This window comes from Mustela lutreola, chromosome 3 (genome assembly GCF_030435805.1).
Source record: "Mustela lutreola isolate mMusLut2 chromosome 3, mMusLut2.pri, whole genome shotgun sequence".
Classification (NCBI taxonomy): domain Eukaryota; kingdom Metazoa; phylum Chordata; class Mammalia; order Carnivora; family Mustelidae; genus Mustela; species Mustela lutreola.
Window position 1 is genome coordinate 170,613,077 of NC_081292.1, and position 26,109 is coordinate 170,639,185.

At 48.7% G+C, this 26,109-nt stretch overlaps 1 protein-coding gene across 2 annotated transcripts in view; it reads right to left on the minus strand.

The window, feature by feature from the left end:
- Positions 1 to 26,100, minus strand: part of SAG (S-antigen visual arrestin) — a 40,406-nt gene extending 14,306 nt beyond the window's left edge. For both annotated transcript variants that reach the window (XM_059167687.1, XM_059167688.1), the window contains exons 1-7: positions 20,647 to 26,100; positions 12,394 to 12,528; positions 8,468 to 8,528; positions 5,992 to 6,036; positions 4,134 to 4,327; positions 2,267 to 2,326; positions 785 to 861 (exon numbers count right to left, since the gene is read on the minus strand). In XM_059167687.1, the coding sequence (XP_059023670.1) occupies positions 785 to 861; positions 2,267 to 2,326; positions 4,134 to 4,327; positions 5,992 to 6,036; positions 8,468 to 8,528; positions 12,394 to 12,468 (512 nt within the window). In that variant the 5' untranslated portion in view covers positions 12,469 to 12,528; positions 20,647 to 26,100. The remainder of the gene's footprint in view (positions 1 to 784; positions 862 to 2,266; positions 2,327 to 4,133; positions 4,328 to 5,991; positions 6,037 to 8,467; positions 8,529 to 12,393; positions 12,529 to 20,646) is intronic.
- Positions 26,101 to 26,109: the final 9 nt, after the last annotated feature.

Genomic DNA, 26,109 nt, shown 5'->3' on the forward strand with positions numbered 1-26,109 from the left:
TCACGCTGTGAAGCTTCAGGAACGCTCCCATGGGATGTCGGTGTGGGCTTGAGGTCACTGCCACCCTCAGTCTCCAGGGCACAGCCAGGGAGTGACAGTGGGGGGGGGGGTGCTCTGTACACCTCACATGCGTGACATGCTTCCACGCTCCCCACAAATGTGACTTGTTACTACAATTGCTATTTATTAGAACAAGGCTCCACAGCGTGTGTGTTGGGTATAAGGAAGAGTGTTGAGGGCACAAGAGAAAGAGGGCACAAGAGAAAACCTCATTCAGGTTCAAGAGGGAAGGTGAACGCTGGGGTCCACAAGGTCGGGGGGCTGGGGGGCGTCACTGCCTGACGGGCAGAGAGCCTCTGTCTGGAGTGACGAAATGTTCTGGGTGGGGACAGTTTGGGGTGCGGACAGCACACAGGGTTGTAAGTATGGTTCCACGACACAGGGGAAGTACTTAAGGCCTCCAAAGTGCACACTCAGAAATGGTTCCAACAGTAAACTTCATGTGGTTTATATTCATCACAGTGGAAGAATGACTGAGAAGAAGAAAACTGAAGAGAGAGGGAATCCAGGGCTGCTAGAGGCTTCTGTGAACCTTGAGGCTGCCAACCCCTCTGCCGCTGAGCCTGGCCCCATGTGTAGACACCCTGACTGCTTGGGCCAGGCAAGCCCCATATCCCTGGCCAGGCAGCTCTGTAGGGGGAGCTGAAGTGAGGGGCTGCTTCCTACCCCAGATCCTTGCCCCCCACCCTGGGTGCTGCCCCTTGACCCAGAGCTACACTCTTACTTCTTGGGCACTTTGTCCTCTTCGTCCTCAGCACTGTCTCTGGCGAATGCTTTGACCTCAAAGTCGACCCCACAGCACTGCAGAAGGCAAGAGAAGAGACAAGGCTTCAGTCCATGCCTCCCTTCCCGGCAGCTGGGATGGGGTCACACATCCCACTGGGAAGTTATAACAGCACTCCGTCTCTTTGTCTTAGCCATGTCCTTTGGAGGCCTACCCCATGATGGCTAGAAGTGCCACGTGCAGAAAGAACAGAAGGAAAGAACGACATCAGGACAGGGAGCGTGCTGTGGCCCCGAGCTCCCAGGGAGATCATGTATGGTGTCCAGCCCTCCCTGCCCATTTAGTTGTCCCTCTTTGTGTGACCCCACATGCATGGCACTGAGGTCACACCATAGACACAGGTGCTCTCGGGGCTGGCAGGGGATCCAACCCTGGGGGGCCGGTTGGCCACACCCCGGTGTGGCCCGGCTAGAATGGGGGCCGGGTGCTGGCGGCTCTTCCAACTTCCAGCAAAGAAGCTGGAAATGGAATTGGGGGCAAAGTCTTCTGATTTTTAAACTGACTCAATAGCAATATGTTGTGTGGGCAGAACAAATGCCTCTGCCCCGTGGAGCTCCTCCCCAGCCGGCTCATCTCTGCACGTCAGCACACGCACTGTGGGCCTGGGGGCGGCACCGTGCTCACCAGGCGCCCCAAGGAAAGTACAGTCGGCTGAAGGACATGAAGTCAGTTGTGTTGACGATGGCATATGAGCCACAGCCTCATTGGTTCTACAGCTGTGGAATCGTGACAATTCTGAGATCTAGTTTAAAAATACACCAGTACGAGGGGTGCCTGGGTGACAACTTCTGGTGCACTTCTCTCCCCCCATGGGAGCTTGTGCTTGGCCTACCCAACCCCTCTCTGTGTAGTGGCCAGGGTTCCCTTGGGAAGCCCAAGTCAGCACCTACTGCTCAGAGCCCACCAGTGGCTCCCTGCTCACTGAGAAATGGCCCCAGGGTCCACACCTCCCCACACCTCTGACCTACTCTCTCCATTTCGCCCTGCTCCTCCACCCCAGCGCACCAGGCAACATGCCTCTCTCTCTGGAAGGCTCTCCCCTGGGATAGCATGCCTTCTTTACCCTCCTGGGGAGGTCTTTATACATCCTGAACAACTAACTACCCTGCCCCCCAGATCCCCCTTTGCCTCTCACTAGCCTCTTGTTCTCCGGGGTGCCTACTGTCCTTGGGTAGGCCCCGTGGACTCCTGTTATTTCGTTTTTGCTGGATTCTCCCCAGGAACCTGTGGGGCCCACGAGGGGCGGGACTGATTAGTGTTCCATCCACAGGCTCCGTCCTGGCTAAAGGCTGCTAAAGAGAAGATTCATTGCAATGTCTCTCTGCTGTTGTGCATGTTTGAAATTGTCCAGAACAAAAGGTGATCTTTAAAAAAGTAAATTGAAGGAATGGACGAGTCCACGGCCTTTCTTTTGGAACTAACCTTCCCTACGTCTTGCGGAGCGGGCTGTAGCATCACCGAGCAGGGTAAGTAATCAGGAAACTGTGGGAAGAAACAAACCAGTTCATTCAGAGGTGGTCACTCCACATGTAATAGGCACTCGATGTAAAAAACTGGGAAGAGGAAGGAGGAGCAAACAAAACAACAAAAACCCACAAAAAGCAATGTTCACCCATATCGCCAAGACCCGGAATGACATCAGGAATGCAAACTTCCGAGAGTCCCGGGGGATCCCTCACACACGACTATGCACGTACGTGTGTGTGTGTTACAGAGGTGAGACCAAGTGAGGCATGCGTCCTGTCATCTCCTTTGCTCCCGTCCACGCCCTCACCCTCCTCGGAGTGCATTAGGACCACTTCGCTGTGCCGTGAGTTGCACCACTCTTCTGGGCTTTGGTAATACCACATTGAATTTGGCCAGCCCCTTTGGTCGGCTGATGCTTCAGTCACTGGAACGTTGCTTTTCTGCCATGATAAGCAAGGGTGCCATAAACCTTCTTCATCTACCTCGGCACAATTTTGTCCAATTAAATTCACAGGCTATGCTGCTAGGAAGGGAACCGTAGGTCAAAATCACATTTTTAAGGTTTTTGAGATGTGTTGGCATGTTATCTCTCCAAGGTGATGTCCCTTCAAATTCCCAGTACCAGATTGCAAGAACATGCAGAACCACAAAACTGTTTCTTCAAGTGATTTAAAAAAAAAAAAAAAAAAGAAGTTGTAGAGTATGCACAACGTGAGACTTGGATTTTCAGCGTACTGTTTAGTGGTATGACATCCATCCACGCTGTCCTGCAATATTCCCAGCATCCACTCCCAGGAGGTTTTCACCTTCATGCACTGAAGCTCCAACCCTGGTCAATGCTAACCCCACACACTACTCTGTGCTCCGTGTCTATGACTCTCACTGCTCCAGGTTTCCCATGTAATTGGCATCAGACACTTGTATGTCTTTGTGTGTCTGGCTTCTGTCCCTCAGTCTAATGTTGTCGGGGTTCATTCGTGTTGCCGTGTGTGTCAGAATCTCCTTCCCTTTGAAAACTGAGCCATAGATCTTTGGAGAAATGTATAAACTTAAGACACATGAACATGGGACGCCTGGGTGGCTCAGTTGGTTGGACGACTGCCTTTGGCTCAGGTCATGATCCTGGAGTCCCAGGATCGAGTCCCGCATCGGGCTCCCAGCTCCACGGGGAGTTTGCTTCTCTCTCTGACCTTCTCCTCGCTCATGCTCTCTCTCACTGTCTCTCTCTCAAATAAATAAAAATTTTAAAAAAATCTTAAAAAAAAAAAAAAAAGACACATGAACATGCTAGTAAAAGAGGTAGTGGCAGCTTTCCCGAGACTGAGTTCAAGCCCAAGCCTTTCAGAGGCACTGCCGGTCGCCAGGACTCCCCCAGCGAAAGATGGGGCTATTTATCTAGGGACCCAAGGCCCAGCAGTCAAGGCGAAGGACGACTTCTGACTTGAGTACGTTCTTCCGTCCGTCTGGCAGAGAGTTCTTTCGTGTTTCGAGCTCCTCCGGGCCAACTGAGGGCCACTTCTTTCTTTTTATAGCCAAGCAAGTGAAGGAATAACCACCCATATAATTAGGTGGTCGGATGAAGGGAAATATTTAAACTGTAGGTTGAAGTGGTGCCTTCAGAGGCTGAGAGGCTATTTTCAAGGGCTTAAAAAAAGACAATCACAGCCTGTGCAATCTAGAATTTCCTCCAAGGAGGCAATTTGAAGGCCCACAAATGTGAAGCCCTTGCTCCATCCCCTCTCCTTCCCTCCTGGTCATGCTGCAAGGTGCTGTGGGCGAAGGAACCAGGGCAGGGACCTGGACGGGGAGAGGAGTCACCCACCTTGAGCAGAAAGGGGTATGTGTTGCCTCCCAGCTTCTTCATCAGGCTCTCCTGCAGTTTTGTGGGGGCAGGGGTAGCCTCCACAGGTGGGAACACCTGGTGCTGAGAAAAGTACAGGTCCCTGCGGAAGCTCAGGCCGATCACGTCAATGTCCTCCTGGCCGTAGCGGAAGGCGCAGGTCAGAGACACATACACTGGAAGGGAGACGAGAGGAAGGTGGGCTTGTCCCATCGGCATGGCGCCCCCGCCTGGCCGGGTGAGCACGGGGCAACCCTGGACACTGCCTGCCCCTCCCCAGCGACCGCCCACCTGGAGCCTCTGGAGGGTAGGGGTTTTGAGAACCACACCACCCAGCCACCCAGATGCCTGCACACTTCTGGGGATCCAGACCTTCGCTGGGGCTTGTGCTGGTTACTCTAAAGGCATATGTGAGTCAGAGGACGGGGAGGCACCTTCCATGAACCACATATTTTGGCTACAGACTCTCCTGTGTCCTCCATCCTACCACCCCCTTCTCTCTAGCCACCAGCGTGGGGACCTCAGGAGGCTTTAGTAGAGAGTGAAGGTGGTCAACCGAGGGAAAGAGCGCTAGGGAGCAAGACAGATCCGTGCCAGAGAGGGGTAGGCCAGAGCTTCGGGACAGGGGCTCATGGACCAGGAGGAGAGAAGCCACCAGATCCCAGAAACACTTCTTTCGCCTTGCTCAGAAACTTATCAAGCATTCTCTAAGTCAACACCTCTGAAAGTCCAGTTTGATTAAACAGACATAATCCATGCCTGAGACGGACCGCAAGGATTATAGGAAACTACAGGTTTGGGGTGTGGACTATTTACAACAGTCTGTAATGGGGTAAATCCAAGCACACAACGTGCATTTTTCTTGAACAGAAAGCATATCAGAAGTCCTTGGAAGTCCTCCCTTGTGGATTTTGTCTGTGTCTTCACCAAAAGCTCAGAAGAGCCTGGGATCACTTGCCTATCCCTCAACCAATGTTTGTGAGGGGAAGGTACCCAGAGATGACCTGGCTTTGTGCCTCCCTCACTGTTCCCTGCTTTCCCTCAAAGCAGCGGCCCTTCTCTGACCAAGGGTGTGGGCTTTCAGGGGTCAGACCAGGCTCCTCCAGGTGCCCAAGAGAAGCAGGATGCCCAGGAGGAAGTCGGAGACAGTAGAAGAGGTGATTTTCAGCCCCATTTCTGCCATGCCCCTTCAGAGCTGCCACATCCATGGGTGAGACATCTACGGACACATCCAGGGGTGGGAATAATTCCTGGTGATTGCCAGTAGCAACCACTCAAAAGGTATAGTTAGAATGGAACAGAGTCAGTGACATTATCATAAGGATAACTCAGGTCTGCCCTAATTTAGTTTCTACAACTATTATTAGTACCAAACTCCTTGCCCCACACATCACAGCTGCCAGAGATTTACAAGGATACTGTGATACTTTGCCTCAGAACCACCAGAGTAACCATTCAAAAAAAGAAAAGAAAAGAAACGTCCAGCAGGCTGAATTTCCCTCTTTGGAGATAAACCCACCAATGGGCCCTCCTGAGTTTTGCTGCTGGCCAGGGCACATGCACAGCTGGTGGAGGCCACGGACCTCGCTTCCACGCTCTGGCCACTATTTACTTACCCTGCTGCTCAGGACAAGTGTTTCCCTTGGGTCTTAACTTTCATCTGAGAAATGGAGACAATGAGCTCCAATGTGAACAGGACAGGGTTCTGAAGATTTTAATGAGGGAGTGTGGGAGCGCCTGGCAGTGATGGATGTGCGAGAGGGCACCAGCTGCTTCCCGGCTCCTCCTCCCCAGAGTCCCAACCAGACCTGCTCCTGGGAGGACAAGAAGCCCGGCTCACCTTTCTTTCCCTTCACAAGTTCGGGATCCACCAACACGACACCATCTAAACCGAAAGGGAGAGAGCAATGAGGGCGGAGAAAATGAAAGAAACCAGAGGACTTCTTTATATATTTATCTATGGTTTTTGTTTTGTTTTGTTTTGTTTTTAAGGAGGTTCCATGCCCAGTGTGGAGCCGGAAGCAGGGCTGAAACCCCAACCCCCCCGAGATCAAGACCTCTTGAGCTGAGATCAAGAGTCAAGATCCTTAACCGACTGAACCACCCAGGTGCCCCTCTCTGTAGTTTTTAATTGCACAAGTAATCCGTGTTCATTATAGGAAAATCAGAAAGGGAAGGTAAGCAAAGAATAAAACAAAGTCAAATATCCACCACTCAGAGATCCCCATTGTCAAGATACTGGTGCAGAATTTTTTTACTAGATGTATATGCACTGATAAGGATGTTTTACTAAAAAAATGAGATCCCAATATACGTACAAATCAGTTAACTGCTTTTCTCATACAACTATAAATTGCAAACACCTATTCTTACACAAAGACACACATAATACATACTCATCATTTTAATGGTCACACGTGGCTCCACTGGATGGACATACCATAAGTTATTTAATTAACCCCCTCTAGTTAGGGCATTTTTTTCCAGTTTCCCTCATTATCATGAACAGGGTGATGAACATCCTCATAGATACATTTTTTTATCCATCGACAGTAGAACTGGATTTGGCTTTTGATGACATACTACCAGATGACCTTCCAGAAAGTACTCTGCCGAGGGACATTCTCACCCTCAAGTGTCTAGGAATGCCAGGTTTTTTACACTCTATTATAGTTGAAATCATTACAGATTCACAGGAAGTTTCAAAGATAGTACAGAGAGGTTCTGTGCATCTTTCATTCAGTTTCTCCCAGTGGTTACATCTTAGATAACTATAGTACCATGTCGAAACCAGGAAGCTGGCTGACACGGGGTACACTGTATGTGCAGGTCCAAGTCATTTTATCTCATGTGGCGGTTGACGGCTCCCTCACCAGAGAGCTCTCTCTCTCTGTTCATGCCCTCCCCGAACCACCCAGCTTCAGCACTGCCTCCTCCACGCCCCCTCCCAGCAACTACTGATCAGTTTACCATTGCCATTATTTCATCATCCCTAAATTATCATCTAAGTGAAATCGTACAGCATTGTGGCCTTTTGAGGTCGCTCTTCCCACTCGGCATAATGCAGGATCCTGAGAGCCATACGCTGTTGTTTGTTATCAGTGGCTCGTTCTTTTTTATTTCCGAGTAGGATTTCATGGTATGGTTGTGCCACTGCCCATTTCAGCTGATTCACCTATTGAGAGACGTTTGGGTTCCTTCCAGTTTGGAGTGATCACAAATAAAGCTATCATAAACGATTGCACATAGGATTTTGTGTAGATGTGAGTTTTCACGGCTCTGGATGAGTGCCTGGGAATGCAACTGCTGGGTCAGATGGGAAATGTGTGTTTGATTTTTAAAGGAACTGCCAAACTCTTCCAGAGTACATGTTCCCTTTTACATTCCCGCCAGCAATGTATGAGTGATCCGGTTTCTCAACATCCTCACCACCTTTTGGTGTTGTCACTATTTTTCATTTTAGCCATTCTGACAGGGATATAATGAAATTCCAGTCCATAGTGGTTTAATTTGCATTTCCCTGCAAATGCAATGATGGCCAATGATGTTGATCATTTTTCCATAGGCTTCTTTGCCATCCATATATCTTCCATATATCTTCTTCAAAGAACTGCTTTTTGGGTTTTTGGTGCATTTTCTTTCTTTTTATTATTATTATTTTTTTAATTTATTTGACAGAGTTCACAGGTAGACAGAGAGGCAGGCAGAGAGAGGAGAAAGCAGGCTCCCTACTGAGCAGAGAGCCTGATGCAGGGCTCGATCCTAGGACTCTGGGATCATGACCCTAGATCCTAGGACTCTGGGATCATGACCCTAGCCGAAGGCAGAGGCTTTAACGCACTGAGCCACCCAAGCGCCCCTTGGTGCATTTTCTAAGTGGATTTTACTTTCTTATTGCTGAGTTTCTTTGCATATTCTAGAGTCCTTTGTCTCCCCCACGCCCGGATATTGTTTCCAATCAGCCAATCGCTACCTCGCTGATGTTTTAATTTTCATTTCTTTCTCAGATTATCAGCAAAGCCCATTTGAAAAAATACAAAAGGAGCTGTTGTCTGATGGCTTTAAGGAAAACCAGAATTAAAATTTAAATCTTGGGCACCTGGGTGGCTCAGTGGGTTAAAGCCTCTGCCTTCAGCTCAGGTCATGATCCCAGGGTCCTGGGATCGAGCCCCACGTCGGGCTCTCTGCTCCGCAGGGAACCTGCTTTCTCCTCTCTCTCTGCCTGCCTCTCTGCCTACTTGTGATCTCTGTCTGTCAAATAAATAAAATCTTAAAAAAAAAAAAAAAATTTAAATCTTACTCCAAACTCAACTTACCCACAGGTTCTACTTGATCAATATGGTCTATATAGTCTCTCTTCCCCAGGTAGATGGTCACCTGTAGAAAGAAAAGATGCAGATTCTAAGTGGCCAAAGAACACTAGCACATTCATATTCAAAATCAGCAACAACCAAACCCCCCCACCCCAATAATCCCCAAACCTGGCAACAACTGACACATTTTGATTACTCTTTTATTTTTTTTAAGATTTTATTTATTCATTTGACAGAGAGAGAGACAGCAAGAGAAGGAACACAAGCAGGGGGAGCGGGAGAGGTAGAAGCCCCTTGCAGGGCTCGATCCCAGGACCCTGGGATTATGACCTGATTTACAACTGAGCCATGCAGGCACTCCACATCTTGATTAGTCTTGAGAAGACTTCCTGCCTGGCTCTGCCTCTTGCCCATTCCCTCCTCTCTCCCTGCTTGGCTGTGGGCAGACTATGGATTACAGGCAAGTTGGACTCTCTCCTCATTCCCATAAATTTGCTCCAAGGAAGTCTTCCCACCCCTTGGAATGGTTCCTGTTCTCCCACCTTTTCTCACCAAGCTCAGGTCTGACATTAACCAGGTGACCTTGTTGAATTCACTCGTAATACTTCAGTGAAAAGTTATACTTATGCAAATGAGGCTCATCCCAATGTTTAAGCCTCTTATTTCCGGCTGTGAATGAAAGGTTTCCTCTCCTCATTACAAGTATATCTGAACTGAGTCTAGAGGCAGGTGCTCCAGAGTCCCTGAAATCCTACCAGGTGAGCTGCTGGACAGATACACCTGAACCAATGCTCTGAGCAGGAGGGATGGGAGGGTAGGGGGCAAAAACCGCTGTTTCAGTCCTCCTCCTGTCTGCTGCATGTCCTTTGCAGTGAAGGTCTCTGCCAACCCCCTTGTGGAATAGCATGGGTCACATTCACTATCACTCATGCCCTAAACCACAGGACTGTGAGTGCCTTGATGGTGGGAATTCTTTCATCATTCAGCCGTCAAGTTTCTACCACAGTACCTGGTGCACAACAGGATTCTAATCCACATTTGCTAAGGGCACCAATGAGCGAGTCCGTGCACTCTGCCTAGCCCCCTTCTTCCCTAAGCCTCTTAAATTCGTATTCTTATGTCCGTGAACTCCCAGAATCATTTCTGTTGGCATCCAATCATCTCCTATTTCCACCCCCTTGTATCAGACATCCTGGAGTGAATCCCTATACCTGCACTTTGTAGGACTGATGTTGAAGCACCCCAAGGACTACCTAGGCAGGTGGCTGGGCAGGAGGTAGGTGTTAGATGCTATGAGGATGTTTTGTGGACAAAACCAAAAAATCAGTGTATACAAAGCCCAGAATGCCTCTGGAACCAATGGCCACCAAATGGGAATGCAGGCTGATGCCAGAAAGGGTCTTATAGGCCCAACTTAAAAGACTCTAGGAAGATATTAAAACATTTTTTTAAAATTAATTAATTAATTTTTTTAAAAGATTTTATTTATTTATTTGACAGAGAGAGATCACAAGTAGGCAGAGAGGCAGGCAGAGAGAGAGAGAGAGAGAGGAGGAAGCAGGCTCCCCGCTGAGCAGAGAGCCCGACGCGGGACTCGATCCCAGGACCCCGAGATCATGACCTGAGCTGAAGGCAGCGGCTTAACCCACTGAGCCACCCAGGCGCCCCTAAAACATTTTTTAAAGATTTTATTTATTTGTGAGAGAGAGAGAGTGCAGGGGAGGGGCAGAGGGAGAGGGAGAAGCAGGCTCCCAGCTCAGCTGGGAGCCCAACAAAAGGCTCTATCCCAGGACCCCCAGGATCATGACCTCAGCTGAAGGCAGGTGCTTAACCGACTGAGCCCCCCAGGCCCCTCCAATGTTGAAGCATTTTGAGCAGCATGAAAGGCCTGCAGCTAAACAACAGAGTATTTATCATGTCCCAGGTGCCAAGCTCAGCACCGACTACGTTATTTCACTGAATCCCCACAACTACTCTGTGAGTTAGGAATTAGCCCCATTTTATGGAGGAGATGACGGCAGCAAAGTGGAGAATGAATGGACAAGGAGAAAGCCAGTTAGGCATTTGACTGTGGTTGGGAGTAGGGAAGACTGAAGGTAGGTGGAGAGAGTGTGTTTTCTTCTTTTTCAAGCTTTAGCTGTGGAGGAAGAGGAACTGGAGAGGCAATAGGGTCAAAGGGAGTTTGTTGGTTGCTGTCTTTAAGATGCATGAGGTCCATACTTGCTTGTATGCTCAGGCAAAGAACTGGGAGGGAGGGAGAGGCTGATGGTAGAGGACGCTAGGGAGAAGATGGCCCCTAAGACCCAGGTGTAAATAGCATGAACCTCAGCTGGGAGCAAAGGGGCAGGAGCAAGAAGAGAAATGGGGCTGAACAATGTGGGACTGCAGCCCACTGGCTGCTTGTTCAACCAGCAAACCAAGCACCCTTCTTCCTGAATACAAGTTGCCAATTATGTTGAGGGTTTTACCATCCCCCATGGGGTGAGGCCAGCCCCGGAGGATGGTTCTTGATGGGTCTGATCCAATTATGATCATCCAAGTCCTTTGGCTCAGGACTGGTTTAGGGTGGGCATGAGACCCATTTTTGACCAATGAGATATGAGAGAAGTCTGCTGGAGGGCTGTTGGGAAACTATTTTCCCACTTTGAAGAAGAGATACCGGGAAGCAAGAGCCTCTTCCTTCTTTGGGAAGGAAGTGAGGGTGAGACGCCTGGAGCTAGGCAGCCATCTTGCCACCAGCTGGAGGATGAAGATCACAGAAGAGGGCAGAGTGGATAGAATCACCGAGAAATGGGCCCAGGGCTCCTTGTGCACCATGCCTAGAGCCATACAGAAGTTGCAACTGGAATAGTCCTAATATGTGAGACATTAACAGAAGGAACCCCCCCCCCCCATATACAACAGTTCTAAATTTCTTGGTTCAAAGGTTGTGTATTGATATGAGGGGGAAGAAAAGAGAGAAAATGACAGGGCCCGGAAGGAGTGGTTTCTCTCTTCTGCCAGAAGTCAAGACAAAGTGTGTTGGGAAGACTGCAAAGTTGGGAGAGAGTTTGGGGAATGGTTGAGGGGGTCCTCAAATCATCACCCCAAAGTGGATTCCTCAGCTGGGAACAGAAAGGGCAGAGAATGCCTGGTGCAAACCTGTTTCTCTTGTGTTGTGCTATGAGAATCAGAGAGTTTCCTCTGGGCCTTTGGCTTAACATATAAGAAACTCAAAAGGAAAAATCCAAAATTCAGGTTTATAAAGCACAAAAAATAGAGCACATCTAGGCCATACACTGTGCCCCGATGGACTCAACAGTGGCGTCATCTCTGCCAAGCACACAAGCTGCCCAGATATGGGTACCATGTTCCCTTACCCAGTGGCCCTGAGCCAAGTGAGGACTGAGGGCATGGTGGCTGGGGTAGGCGCACAGAAAACAGAGCTGCCTTGGTCCAGCACTGGGGATTTCCCCTGGCAGGCAATGAGATGACAAAAGACCAGATGAGTTACTATTGACAAAACAGTGTTTGAAATGTCAAGTCATTGGTTCAAGGGCAGCTAGGAAAAGAAGTAAAATTGGAAGTAAGGGGGTGGGGGCTGAGAGACAAGGAGAAAATTAAGGGTCTCAGAGTTAGGTTCTCTAGGAGACTGAAAAGAAGTTCTACATGTTCAATCCATTCATTCAATTATGTCTCATTGATCATTCATTGCAAAATAGAGACAGAACACAGACACGGAGCTTCCCTCAACCTCTCAGGATTCTGGTATAGATCGTGTCTATTTCTTTCTTTCTTTCTCTTTTTTTTTTTTTAAAAGCAATCTCTACACCCAACGTGGGGTTTGAACTCATGAGATCGGGAACTGCATGCTCAGCCAGGCGCCCTGGGCAGCTTTCTATTTTTTTTTTTCTCCCCTCCATCACGCCACTCACTTCTGTACCACTTACCGACTTGTCCCGGGAGACTTTCTTGAAAATCACGTGGTTTGGCTCAGACTTGCTGCCCTTCGCGCTGGCTGCCATGGTCCCTGTTGTCAGTAGCGGGCTTCTTCCACCTCAGAGTGTGCGTCTGGCGTCTGCGGCCTGCGGAGAGGTAAAACGATGCCGCGAGTGCAGTCAAGAACATTCTGGGTACAAAACCTGCTCATGAGATGCTGCACGCCCGGGAGACATTTCCTTTTATCTGCTTAAGTATCGTTGTTTGATGAAATAAGGCTTTTGTCTTGTGTGTATGACATGGGGGTAGGGGTTGCTTTTTTCCGAACATGTGTTTTCTTTTTCTCCATAAGCCTCAAACATTTCTTAGTAAACCTCAGCTAGAAGGTTTGCCTTCCTGACTAGCCTTTGGTAACGGCACACTTCGCCAGGTTGGAATCAAAATTCTATCACGACGATGTCCCATGGTAATTAGAATAGGAGAGGTTCCCGAAAACCACAACATAACCACTTAGCAAATATCATTTGAAAATGTGTTAAATCCCCAGGAGTCCTGTCCTGCTCTCCCACCGCTCCCCAGTGTGGAAAAGGCCCTTTTAGCTGTCTGGACCTCAGCGCACCCTGAGTCTCATTAACAAGCAAAGTCTGTGCAACCACACGGAAAAGGTGCAAGTGAGACAGACTGACCACAGGAAAACACCGGTGGCCCTGCCCCTTGCTCTCCCTGTGTCTGCCCTGGAGGTCTGAGAAGCTTTGGATCAGGGGCCATCATGTACCTTGTTCAGCCAGCCAGAAGGGCCCAGGAGGCGAGGAGAGGGGCTCTGTCCCTCTGGGGAGAGCAGTCGGCCCCTGCTCTATGTAACCAGATGACCCTGTCGAGGTCCCTGGCTTGACGTGCATGGGGGAATTTGTAGGGAACCTGGAGAGGGGGCCCACACCCGCGTCTCAATGTCCAGAAGCCAAATCCCATTTAAGGAGCAGAGTGGAAATGGGATTAGTGTTGAGACGGGTGAACTGGTGGTTTCAGCAGTTCTAGGCATTAGGCAAAGGCCTCTAGTCTCCTTCCAGAGGGGCTCACAGATGTAGGAGCTCCCGTGGGGAAGGCGTGGTGGGAGGAATGAGAGCTAAAGAAAAGCTACTTTCTATCCTAACCCTCTTTGGGTTCTGGAAATAGACTGATTATCCCTTCACTCCCAGTATCACCAGGACAGGGGATTTTCAAGTGCTCAACAGACTTGATTAAACTCAGCAGGCTGCTAATGCAACCTTGGGGGTGGGGGATAGAAACGAAAAGGTCAAGGGGAGATGTCAAGCTCGAGATGAGCCCTGGTCTTATAGAAGCCAAACCCATATGGAAACAAAGACCAGAGGAAATGTAGAGAAAATTAACCGTCCGTATAACCTGCAGCCCACAGACAAATACTTGAGGTGGCAGGGTAGAATGGTCCTCCAGGAAGCTCCCATCTTAATGTTAACGCCTTGCTGGAAAGAAAAACCACCTTCGCTTGACAATAGTCAGGCCTCCAGGATCCTGTAAGTCTTCTTCAGCATCTGAAAATCTTTTCAGAAGTTCTCTTCGTCTTTACTTCCCCCAACCCCAAAGTGTATAATCAGTTGTTCCTCACAGTCCCAGGCCAGCAGCTCTTTCTGCCCATGGGTCCCGTCCCCAGGCTTTAATAAAATCATCTTTCGGCACCAAAAGCATCTCAAGAATTCTTTCCTGGCCTTGGGCTCCGGACCCCAACAACATTACTCCAAAAACACATCAGGACTAGAGGTTCCTCTCCCCGACCCCACGCCCTGTTGATTATGGAGACGAATCTTGTCAGATCTGCCCCCTCCCTACACCCCGCCTCCCCAGTGTCTCTGGAATCTGATCACACCATCCCATCCCCAGAGCCTTCTCCTGCGTCCCCAGCACTCCTTTGCTTTCCTGGACCATAATGTCGCCTGCTGTCGGACTCTATCCATCTTCAGCTGCCAGGCCCTTCTGCACGTGGAAGAAGGCCCTTCCGAGCCCTGATCTGTCCTCTCCACTTAGTGTCTCCCACTGCTCTGAGAGAAGACACGGGAACCTGCTTTCCACATTGTCCTGCCCTGCGTTCCGCCTACTCCCCCATACTGTTCTTTTTGCCTAGAACAATCCTCTCCTCTTTCCAAGTTGCTGACTCCTTTCATGCTTCAGGTGCTGGAAGAGAGGAGTCCCATCCTCAGGGGATCCTTTCCCAACCTCCCTCCCAGGCTGGGTTGGAGGCACAGTCACCTTTGACAACTGTGTGGGAAATTATTTCATGGTCTCTCTTCCCTTACTTGACTCTAGGCTCCGGGAGGGCAGGGGCCCGTCCCGTTGTTTCCCTCACCATTGCATTCAACAGCTGCTTCCAAGAACATTCAGGGAATAAACAGATGGGACACTGTGGCCATTAACACATTCACATATTGAACTTGACGTGGTGTCTGCGAATGAAGCAAGTCTAAGCAGAAAGCTTGTTCTAACATTTGAAATGCTAGCATGTGTGGAAACTTCCAGTGGCTTCCTCCTGCCTGGACAATGCCTGTGAGGCCCTCCAAGATTTGATCCTTTGTTACCTCTAACCCTCTTTCTTCTCTTTCTTTTTTTTTTTTAAGATTTTATTTGACAGAGAGAGTGAAAGAGCACAAGCAGGCAGAGCAGCAGAGGGAGAGGGAGAAGCAGGCTCCCCGCTGAGCAGGGAGCCCGATGCGGGGTTCGATCCCAGAACCCTGGGATCATGACCCAAGCCAAAGGCAGTGGCTTAACCAACTGAGCCATCCAGGCACCTTTGTCCCTTTAAAAAAAAAAAAAAAAAAGATGCAGGACTTGAACCCACAACCGTGAGATCAAGACCTGAGCTTAGCCGACTGAGCCACCCAGGCACCCCTGACCTTAGTTCTCACTACTCACCCATTTTGCTCCAGGCCACCTTCCTCTTTGCTTTTCTTCAAACCTGCCTCAAGGCCTTTGCACTTTAACTGTTTCCCCTTCTGGACCATTCTTCCCAACAGAGAGCCACTTGTTTTGCTTCCTGAATTCCTCTGGGTCTTTACTTCAGTGTGACCCCATTCACCTGGGCCCTATTGTGCGTTCTATCATGCGCCAAAACTTGTGGCCTCCTCTGCATTATTTTTCTCCGTTCCCCTCATCAGTCTTGCATGCAGAAGAACCTATGTATCTTCTTTCCTGTCTGTCCTTCACCCCATCATCACTAGCACATAAGCTCCCAGAGTGCAGAGAACCCTGACTTTATGCACCTATCCCATCTCCAGCATCTAGAAGAGGGATCTCATTATACTTAAAGCACATGGATGAGTCACTGGATTGCAACAGTGTGATAGCTGGCAATAGCTAAAATTGAGAAACAGTATTTTTAATTTCTAAGGGAGAAAACTTTTTTTTTTTTTTTTAAGATTTATTTATTTATTTATTTGACACAGAGAGATTACAAGTAGGCAGAGAGGCAGGCAGAGAGAGAGAGGAGGAAGCAGGCTCCCTGCCGAGCAGAGAGCCCGATGCGGGACTCGATCCCAGGACCCTGAGATCATGACCTGAGCCGAAGGCAGCGGCTTAACCCACTGAGCCACCCAGGCGCCCGAAAACTTTTTTTTTAAACAGAGAAATGCCAGCTACTAAATGCAAAAGGATGATGAAAGGAGAAAAACATACTCTGACAAACTCTGAGTGGATTAATCATGACTTCTGATTTGCTCTATTTTTTTAAGTTTGTTTATTTATTTACATAATCTCCAGGCCCAATGTGGGGCTCAAACTCACAACCCAGAGATCAAGAGTCACATGGTCTTCTGACTGAGTCAGCCAGGTGCCCCCTATTTTCTGCCTTTCCGATGTTGTGACATCCTGGGCTCTGGGCTGGGAGGGGCAGACTCTGGAGACTGCTCCTCCCAGGGCTACTCCTTCCCCAGAGACTACAAACAGCTACCTTTCTTTTCTTTTCTTTCTTTTTTTAAATAAAGATTTTATTTATTTATTTATTTGACAGAGAGAGATCACAAGTAGGCAGAGGCTGGCAGAGAGAGAGAGAGAGAGAGAGAGGGAAGCAGGCTCCCTGCTGAGCAGAGAGCCCGATGCGGAACTCGATCCCAGGACCCTGGGATCATGACCTGAGCCAAAGGCAGCAGGCAGCGGCATAACCCACCGAACCACCCAGGCGCCCCAAAAACATCAACTGTGATTTTTAAACAGAGAATTCTTAAGGTGACAAATGACTTCAAGGGCCAAAACAATGAGACTCTTCTTATAGAAAGATGCCTGGCACGGTGTCACCCAGGCACCCCAACAACTACCTTTCATATGCAAACTAACCAATCGGGAGCCCAGATGCCACCACAGTGGCCTTGGTTCCTCTTGGGACGGGCTCTCACGCGGAGCCACTACAGCCTTACCCTAATCATCCCCAGACCAGGATTCAGCCAACTGGAGAGAGCCCGTCATCACAGAGCCTGAAGTTATTCAAACTCTCCAATCCTAAACCCACTTCTCTTGCCTCACCAGTTCTTCCCCATGGAAACCATAGGAAAACTCTTGTCCATGTTTTCCCCCTCCATCCCTCTGCCTTCTGACCAAACCTGGTGCTTCCCCCAGGTGGTCCTGTGTGGCACAGGCTGCCCACTCCTTTCAAGAACAGTAACAAATTACCTTTTCAGTGGCCATTGTTTCCTGATCTGTTGGTTTTATCATTGCTGAATGATTGCAAATACCCATCTTAAAATACTGATAAAATGATCGACTCCAAAAAAGATTCTTCATTGGGGTCAAAACCTTCAGGTGAAGAGTTGATGGAGGGGAATGGCTGTCCCTATTAGCGCCCAAGTGATGGCTAATGGATCCTGGGCTCACCACGAGGTGCAAGCCTGGCCTGCACAACAGGGGCCAGGCTAGGTCCACGGTCAATCTTAGCATCCACAGTAGTGAACAGGAATCCATGAAGCATTTCGACATCACTTCCAGTTTATGGGAAATGCAGAGAATAGAGGAACAAGCTAGAAGACACCACAAGAGAGCTACCCGATGAATGGAGAAATAGCTAGTGTCTTTCATAAGCCGATGTCACAGAAAAGGGAGGTATTTGATTAAAAGACACTCAAGGTACTCAACATCCAGATGTAATGTGTGATCCCAGACTGGATCTCCAATTTGAAAAATAGGATCTACAGGACATTTGGGCCCATCGGGAAAATCTGTATATGGTCTAGGTGACATGTAAGACAGAAATATCTGGAATAGGAAGGTAGAGATTGTGACCAAACAACAGTCATAGGATGGCATGTGCAATATGACCATACCCTGCAAACACATACACTCTGTGTGTACACACACACACACACACACACACACACACATTATAGGCATAATCTGCAAGGATACATACTAAGGAGCTAACTGGTCTCTGTATGGTGGGTATGTCAGGTTTCACTTTTTTTTTCCTGGTCTATGATTTAAAATTTTTCTCCAATAATCACATACTTCTCCTAAAGCAGAATGGTTAAAAGATAACATTGTTATAAACTTAGAAGAGTATCTGCTTTTCCTCTTAAAAATATGCCAACAAGAGGAAGACAAATGACCAGGGTGTTTCTTTCTGTGTCCCCATCAGAGGGGCTGCAGCATCTGGGACCCACTTGCAGCTATGGCTGCTCTTGGGACACCCATTCTCACACAGTTTTGTTAAAACCAGGTCGCTGGAAGGGTGCAGACTCATGGATTTCAGTCACTGACCCACCAGTTCCCAGCAGGTGGGGTTGGGCTGGATACTGGACCTCATTCATTTTGGAAATGTAGTCTCTGGTAGTCATTCCCAGCCTCTGGTCTGTGATGAATTTATTTCTGCTTGGCAGAAAAAAATGAGAAAAACAAGGGCACTGTTGTAAGCTTTGTCATGGAGCCAGATGTCTTCACTATAAAGGACTGTCCTCCTTTTTTCTAAGGTTATAAAGTCCTCAATTTTTGGATATTAAAATGTCCTTCCTCTCTTTCATTATTGAGATACACTTTACATACATGCAAAGTTGCCCATTTTAAAGTGAAGTTTGATGAGTTTTACTAGGACTATGGTTAAGGCAGAACATTTCCATCCCCTCAAAAGTTCCCTGGGTCCCTATTTCGGTCATTTCCTCCATCAACCCCCCAATTTAGAGCCACCACTTATTTGCCCCTCCCATGAGTTTTGCATTCTCGGTAATCTATTGTGAAGTTCAGAATATAGAGAAAAGTTGGAATAACACAATAAACACCCACATAGTCCTCTGTGGGATTTGACAATGAACACTTCAGTGCATGTGCTCACTTATTGTTTTTCCCCTTTGAAGCGTTTGAAAGTAAACTGCAGACATCATGACATTTTACTTATATTTCAGGATGCAGCCACTGAGCGTAAGGACAAAATGTCCTTTCTTTTATAAGATAAGAATGAGAGTAGATGGCAGTTTAGAAAAAAATCCTTACTTGGCCAAAATAAAAAGTTGTCAGCCTTTCCCTAGAGTTATTTTGGAAATCGACAGCTCTATGAATGCAAAGTCTGGGAACCACTGGTGACAGCAATGCTTGCTTCTCTGAAGTCAGTGTCCAGTGAGATGAAGCTCCAAGCCCCACGCTTCACCTCCAGGTACCAAATGCAGTGCCAGCCAGCTCGCAGGGGCGGCAGGGTGGAGATGTTCAGCTTAAGAGGCTTATGGGCTTCAGGGGCAGGTTATCGTCTTAGGGCTTTATTAGGGCACATGCACGAAGAAAAGCGGTACACCCCGCTAAACATCAACTACAAAATGAAAATCTTGTGTCCTCATCGCCTTGGTTTCCTTGAAGCAGAGAGCCCCGGAAAAGACTGGGGCAACTCTATTTACAGAATGCCAGGGAATCAGAACTTATAAAAAGCCACCTTAATTCCAACATGGACCTCTTGGGCAGCTGGCCTAAGGAGTAGAGGGTGGTTGTTGGTTGGGCTGGCTTACAGTATCTGAAATCATAAATGGGATCCTGGGGGTTCTCAAGTTGGGCAGATGCTTTAAAAAAAAAATTATCATCCAAGGGATCCTGGGTGGCTCAGTCGGTTAAGCATCTGACTCTTGATCTCAGCCTAGGTCTTGAACTCAGGGTTGTGAGTTCAAGCCCTGCAGCACTGAGGCTCATGCCCAGCATGGAGCCTACTTAAAAACAAACAAACAAACAAACAAACAAATAAATAATAAAAAGAATGTAGTCCACACGCCATCCCTTGCTTGGCTCTCCTCCACAACATGCACGATAAGAAGTTGTTGAATGCTTCTGGGGATGGGGAAATCATTACCACCTTTCTTTGAAACAGTGTGACACATAAGAAAATTCTTTGTTAGGAAGGGCTCAGCTTCCCTTCTACTTCCCTCCATTGCTGCAAGTTAATCTAATCTCTTCCACGGGTGACTCATCTGTGACTAGGACCCAGGTGCTCATTTCTCATGGGCATTGCCACCGCCTCACCCATGCTGGGGTCCCACCCCAGTCAGATTTTGAATGTCCATTTTGAGGCATTGTGCTGAGAATGGCACTTGGTGCTCCAGGTTTCCATGCTATATAAACAGCTCCAGGCTGGAGTCCAAGGTTCTGTGACCCATTGAAGGTTCCCCTGCCACCTTGGGGAAGTACCTTGTCTCACAGCTATTTCCTTTTCTTCCTCTATAAGGGGAGCCGGTGAGCTGCCCTCTCTCAGGGCTGGGGAGATGCATCAAATGTGCAGATGAGTCCCTTAAAAGGAGAGTTGTGCGCAGAGTTGGGGGTGGAGGATTCTGCAGGGCATTTCCCCTCGTCCTCTCCCACAAGGCTGACATGTGCCTCCATGTGTGCCTCTGTTCTTTTTCATCCTCATAACGCCACATGGGTCCCAGCACTAGGGGGCTTCCAGGGGCCATGAAGCTGCTTCGATACAAGATTTCGTGGCCAAGCACCAACTGAGTTGCTCACTCCAAAAGCTGAGCACACTTAGGGGGAGGCCTTTCAGAGGAAATGAATGTTTATGCATATGCACCACCCCTCCGCAAATCTACAAGTGGAAGCCCTAAATCCCCAGGGTGATAAGGTGCTGGGAGGTGAACAGGGTTGGATGAGGTCACAGGGCGGGGCCTTGATCTGATAGGATTAGTGTCCCTGTAAGAGACACCCACTCTCCACAATGCAAGTGCACTCCAAAATCCGGTGAGCATAGGGCAGCAGCAGCAACCTCTGACCTCCGAGATAAGATAAGGCCTCGGGAGGGAACCTACCTGGTGGGTGCCTTGACCTCAGGCTACCAGATTTCCAGAGGTGGAAGGAAGAAGTATCTGTTGTCAGAGCTGCCCGGTTTGTGGTGTTTCGTGATAGCAGCCCGAGCTAAGACAAGTGCCCATGCTTTTCTTCAGGTAGATCAGCTGCTTGGTATAGATCAAAAAAGTCCGGAAAAAATGGACACTGATCCAGGTTCAGAAATGTCCCTTTTTTTGCTGGAACCAGACGGGCGTGGCAGTGGAACACTGTGAATATACTTTAAAATGGTTACTTTTATGTGAATTTCAATACATTTAAAGCCAGTAAAAAAGAAATAGACTTTTTACACTGTGACCTGAAACCTACACATGCACGCACAGAACAGTATCTTCGCAACACTTCTGCTTCCTCTGTGGTTTATTCTTAGGTTTTTAACTACTGTCCCTCCCTCCCTCCCTCCTCGTCGTTTGTCCCATTGGCGGTTAACGACCCACCCTTTTGGGGCTGTCTGGTTAGCTTTTCGCTGATTCAGTCCTACTAAATACTAACTTGACTGAGCGTCCATGATGCTGAGCACCACAGCGGGACAGCGGGGGTCCTGAGAACTGACGTACAGGTTCTTAGAACCATCTGGGCATGTACTCTAGGGAGCAGCAGCACTGAGGGCTTCCTAACCAGAAACCAGACTGCGCACAGCCTGCATGCTGCGCTCACAAGCTTAACTGCCAACCATCTTCTTGCTCTGGGAACACAAAGCCCAGAGCCCGATTCACCTGCCCTCCTCTCCATGTCTAGGGTCAGGGCAGAGCCACAGAAGCCTGGCACATGGCTGTGCCCAGGGCCACTGTTCCCATCGAGGACACACATACCGCTTCTATGGGGAAAGTCAACCAGATCCAGTGTGGGGCATAAAAAAATTCAGCAACAGATACTGCTCTAGAATAAAAAAGACCCAAAAGGCGAACAGAACAGGGCCCTTATTGTGGACAACTGCCGTAACAGCTCCAGTTCATTCCTGTCTGTCCCCATGCTGCTGGGTGGCGCCCCACACTCAGGCAAGGGTGCTCGTGCCATCTGCTCTGGCCAGTGAGATGGGACAAGGCAACCCGGGCAGGATGACAAGTGCTCGCACATTGATGGGTGCAATCTTGCTGCATCATTCTTGCTTTCCTAGCTGCCTGCCTGATGTGAGGGCACCCTCTACCATTCATCCCCAACTGGGCCAGCCCAGCCCACTCACAGGTTCGAGAGAAATAATGACTGTTTCAAGCCATTACAATTACATTTTAAGGTAGTTTGTTGTGTTAAATCCTGATCCAAACACTCACTGTTGAAACAACTGGGAACATTTGAATCTGGACTGAACAGTTGATGACACCTAGTTCTTACCAGTCCTATGAGGTAGAACTATGGCACGGTGTCCTTAGTAGTCTGGGATGTGTGATTCAGAGAAAATGACAAGCTTCAGGTTTGCTGTGAAACACCCTGGCAGTAGATGCACCAGGGCTCCTTACACACAAGTGTTTCCTCTGCCTCCTCAGATTCTGGGGCCACTGGATGTGGGTGAGCTCACGGAGCCTGTCAGTCAGTCAGGGTTAAACGAGGGCTGTGTAGCCCAGGGGAAAACTCACAAAGGAGAGTGGGAGTGTTTGAGGAGCACAGCATGGCTGGAGCACAAAGAGGATGGAAGTATCTGGAATGAAGGCAGGGAAGGGTTGGGAGGCATAGATGGAAACCACTAGGGCTGTGCTATGAAGCTAGAGCTCCCTGAGGTACGAAAACCAAATTATGTGGAGGTGAAGCAGATTAAAAGTAATTTTACTGGACTGTACCACTTTTGATTTTCTTCCAGAATCTATACAAATGGGTACATTTCACCTTCCTTGATTGCCCAAGTTTGGGGTGCCTGGGTGGCTCAGTGGGTTAAGCCTCTGCGTTCAGCTCAGGTCATGATCTCAGGGTCCTGGGATCGAGCCCATTGGGCTCTCTGCTCAGTGGGGAGCCTGCTTCCCCCTTTCTCTCTGCCTGCTGCTCTGCCTACTTGTGATATCTCTCTCTGTGAGTCAAATAAATAAAAATCTTAAAAAAAAAAAAAAAGATTCACCAAGTTTATTACTGGCTTGAAAACTTGGGATTGGGCACCTGGGTGGCTCAGTGGTTTAAAGCCTCTGTCTTTGGCTCAGGTCATGATCCCAGGGTCCTGGGATTGAGCCCCGCATTGGGCTTTCTGCTTAGCAGGGAGCCTACTTCATCTCTCTCTGTGCTTGCCTCTCTGCCTACTTGTGGTCTCTGTTGAATAAATACGTAAAATCTTAAAAAAAAAAAAAGAAAGAAATTAAGAAAGAAAACTTTGGATTTCTAGCGAGTGGGCATTTCCATACGGCACAAGAGAAAAGATGGAGTGGAGTAAAGGCAACCCTGTGGCCAGCCCCAGGCCATCTGGTGGCAGCCTCACCATGTAGGCCTGGAGGGGTGTGTGGACTGGAGGCATGGCACTCACTAGGGGTCAAGATGCTGGAAGAGCTTCTCACTTAACTATGAAACTCCCCCCAATTTGTGACACGGGACACAGTTCACAGATCACCAGGTTTGAGAGCCACAGGCTTCTGATTATGATCTGAGGCCTCACAGGAACCCAGAAATGTCTGTGGTTTCTGCAATCCGGCAGTCTTGAAGGGGAATTTCATCAGGGCTGTTCTTTCCTGGTGCCCACATGGGTGAGGGGTTTCAAGTGTACCTTTCAAAACATCTAGTTCTCTAAAAGCAGGGTTGTGCTGTGCCACATGAAAACACAGGTAGCTCTGCACACCTTGCTCTGCTCAAGAGATCTGGAACTTCCCAACCAAGCCACTCTTGGGGCCAGGCTGGCCCCTCCAGGCTGAGAGATTACTCCAGTGTCCACACAAATTCTCCTGCGTGCCACGATGTGAAAGATGTAGAGGGGTTTTGCAGGACTTAAGGACAAAGGCTAGTACGTATGTGGCATGTACTTTTAAGAATAAGGCACTGATCTTGATTTATCACACTATTTTGGGAAATGACCTAGGGAACCCAAGTTCATTTGAAAAATGTCTTAAAATCCTCAACTTCTGAGATATGTTCATGTCCGGGTCAAAGCTGCCATCACTTACCAGGGAGCACACCAGCTCCCACCACCCAGATTCATCTGAGAAATGGAGAAATTCCTGCGACCATCTCCTACCCACCAGCAGAAGCCGCAGCAGCAGGGAGGATCCCAGATGATCGGACAGATTTTGGGGGGGGAGGGGGTGTCAGGACCATGAGTCAGATGAAGTCCTCCCCCACCGCCCATGTGAGCCCACACACAAACACTCAGCCAGGGCAGGTGACCTGAAGAGAGCTTCATGGTACAGATGGATCTCAAACCCAAACCTCTCTTTGTTCGAAGTGGAGAGCAGCCAAGCTTCCCTCCAAGTTCAAAGAAAACAGTATAGTTAGAGGTTACTGCAATGCTTACTTCACGTCTCTTTTAAGAATGACTTACCCTTCTTGAAAGTGACTACAAAAGACTCCTTTGGCTTTTTGGAGACTGCTGGCTGCCTCTGAGACTTTAGGTCACAAAAGAATCCTGCCCCCAGGTGCTGGGTGAAGTGGATGTTCGGCTGTCTCCCTACCCCCTGCAAACAGTCGTCATAAGGGAACGAACAGAGGTCTTGAGGTGGGGGTGGTGGCTCCAGGAGATCAGGATTTGTCCCAGGACAAGGCTGCTTACTAGAGACCCAAGGCCCTGTGAACAAATCACTCCTCCGTGAGGTAGTTCCTGGCCCTTCAGTGAAGAGGCTGGAGACCAGTGGGAGACCGGTAAGGCTCACCATCGATCCTATGGACAAAGTCTTCAGTGCGGAACCAGGTACTCTCACCGGCTGCAGCACAGACCTGATGGCAGGGGTCTTGTGAGTGCGCTGGGCGCTCACGGGACAGACGCAGAGATTCATGAGACCCTAAGACTTACATGTGATGTGAAACTGGGATGCTGGTTTACAGGCAGTGGTAACGGAGGCTCGAATGATGAACGATGAGGAGAGACCCCAGGAAAATAGCTGTTATTTACAAATGAACGAATACCTCGCAAACAGACGGAAGAAACAGCTTTTTCTCGGAAAGACAGAGGAGCACACAATAACCATGAAGAGACACAAAGTTTGAAAAGTATATAACCGATTTCTTTTTTATTTACAATCAAGTTCTGTTGGGCAACATAAATAAATAAAAGATGCGCCCTGGCCTGCGAATTCTACCTCCCCTTGAGCTCTTGGAGCAGCAAGCTGGAAGGGGCGGGGGGAGGAGGGCCAGGGAGCGAGGGAGGATGGACACAGCACCCCTCCTCACCCAGCTCCAGCTCTCCTACCCACAGCTGTCCAGAGAACAAGTTTGGAAGGAAAAAAATAAAGTGCAAATTAAAAAGTGATGAAAGTACTGGTGTTTCAGTCACTCAGGAACTAAAATGATATACACAGGTAAAATGGTAAAGATAAATGTTTTAAGAAAAGAAAGAAAAAAAAAAAAGCGCCACAGGCCAGATTTTCCCTGGCCTTGATCCCAACTCCTGACACCTAAAGATGACATTCCCATGCTTCTTGGAACGGGCTTCTTGCACTAAAGCACCGAGGGGTATTGCACATAGGCTTGGCAAAGGGGCAGTGACCCGGAACTGGGCTCCAGGCTAATACATTTGAGGCCTCCAATCTCTTGTCACCAGCGGCTATCACCGAGGCACACCTAGAAAGAAGGTGGTGTGTGCCCTGCCCACTTTCTGGGAGTCTACAGATGGCTGCAGGAAGCCACTCTACTCCCACAGCATGCCCACTTCCCTGCAAGGAGGTTTCTGCACTTCCTCTCCTACTTCCAGAAAGTATTTTATAACCAAACAGATTTATTTCTTGATCAAGAAATAAGTGTATAGCATTGTTAGGAAGAAAGGTAACCTGAAGCTTTGAAGAACAGCTGCTTTCTAAGAACAGTTTAGGAGACCTAAGGAAATTCCAACAGTAATCAGATGAGATCAGAGAAAGAGCCTTGTAATAATGACAGAGACCAGCAGGGAGAACCACAGTCCCGCTGTCTCCTCAGAAATCAGGGTAGTCCCTGTGGGCTGAGGGCAGGGGTAATCCTTTTTGGGTTTCTGTTAATCCAATGATTCAAGTGAGTTTACCGGGAAAACCATCCCAAGGGGGCAGGACATGCATTGGGCCAGAACCGACTCTGGAAGGACGGGAGAAAGCACGGAGGGAGAAATGACACCCACGCGCACGTGTGGGGCGTTCCTGGTCCTGCTGGCCAGTAAGGAAGCCGGCAGGTGACCGTGCTCCCCCGATGAGGTATGGAAGATCAGAGCCAGTAGTGTTTCCCACCTGAATCAAGGCAAGAACCTGAATCCCTGATAAGTGACTGCAGGGCCAGATTTTTTCAGTGTTATCCTTTCAGGCCATTAGAGACCTCAGCTAAAATCCTCAGAAATCCTG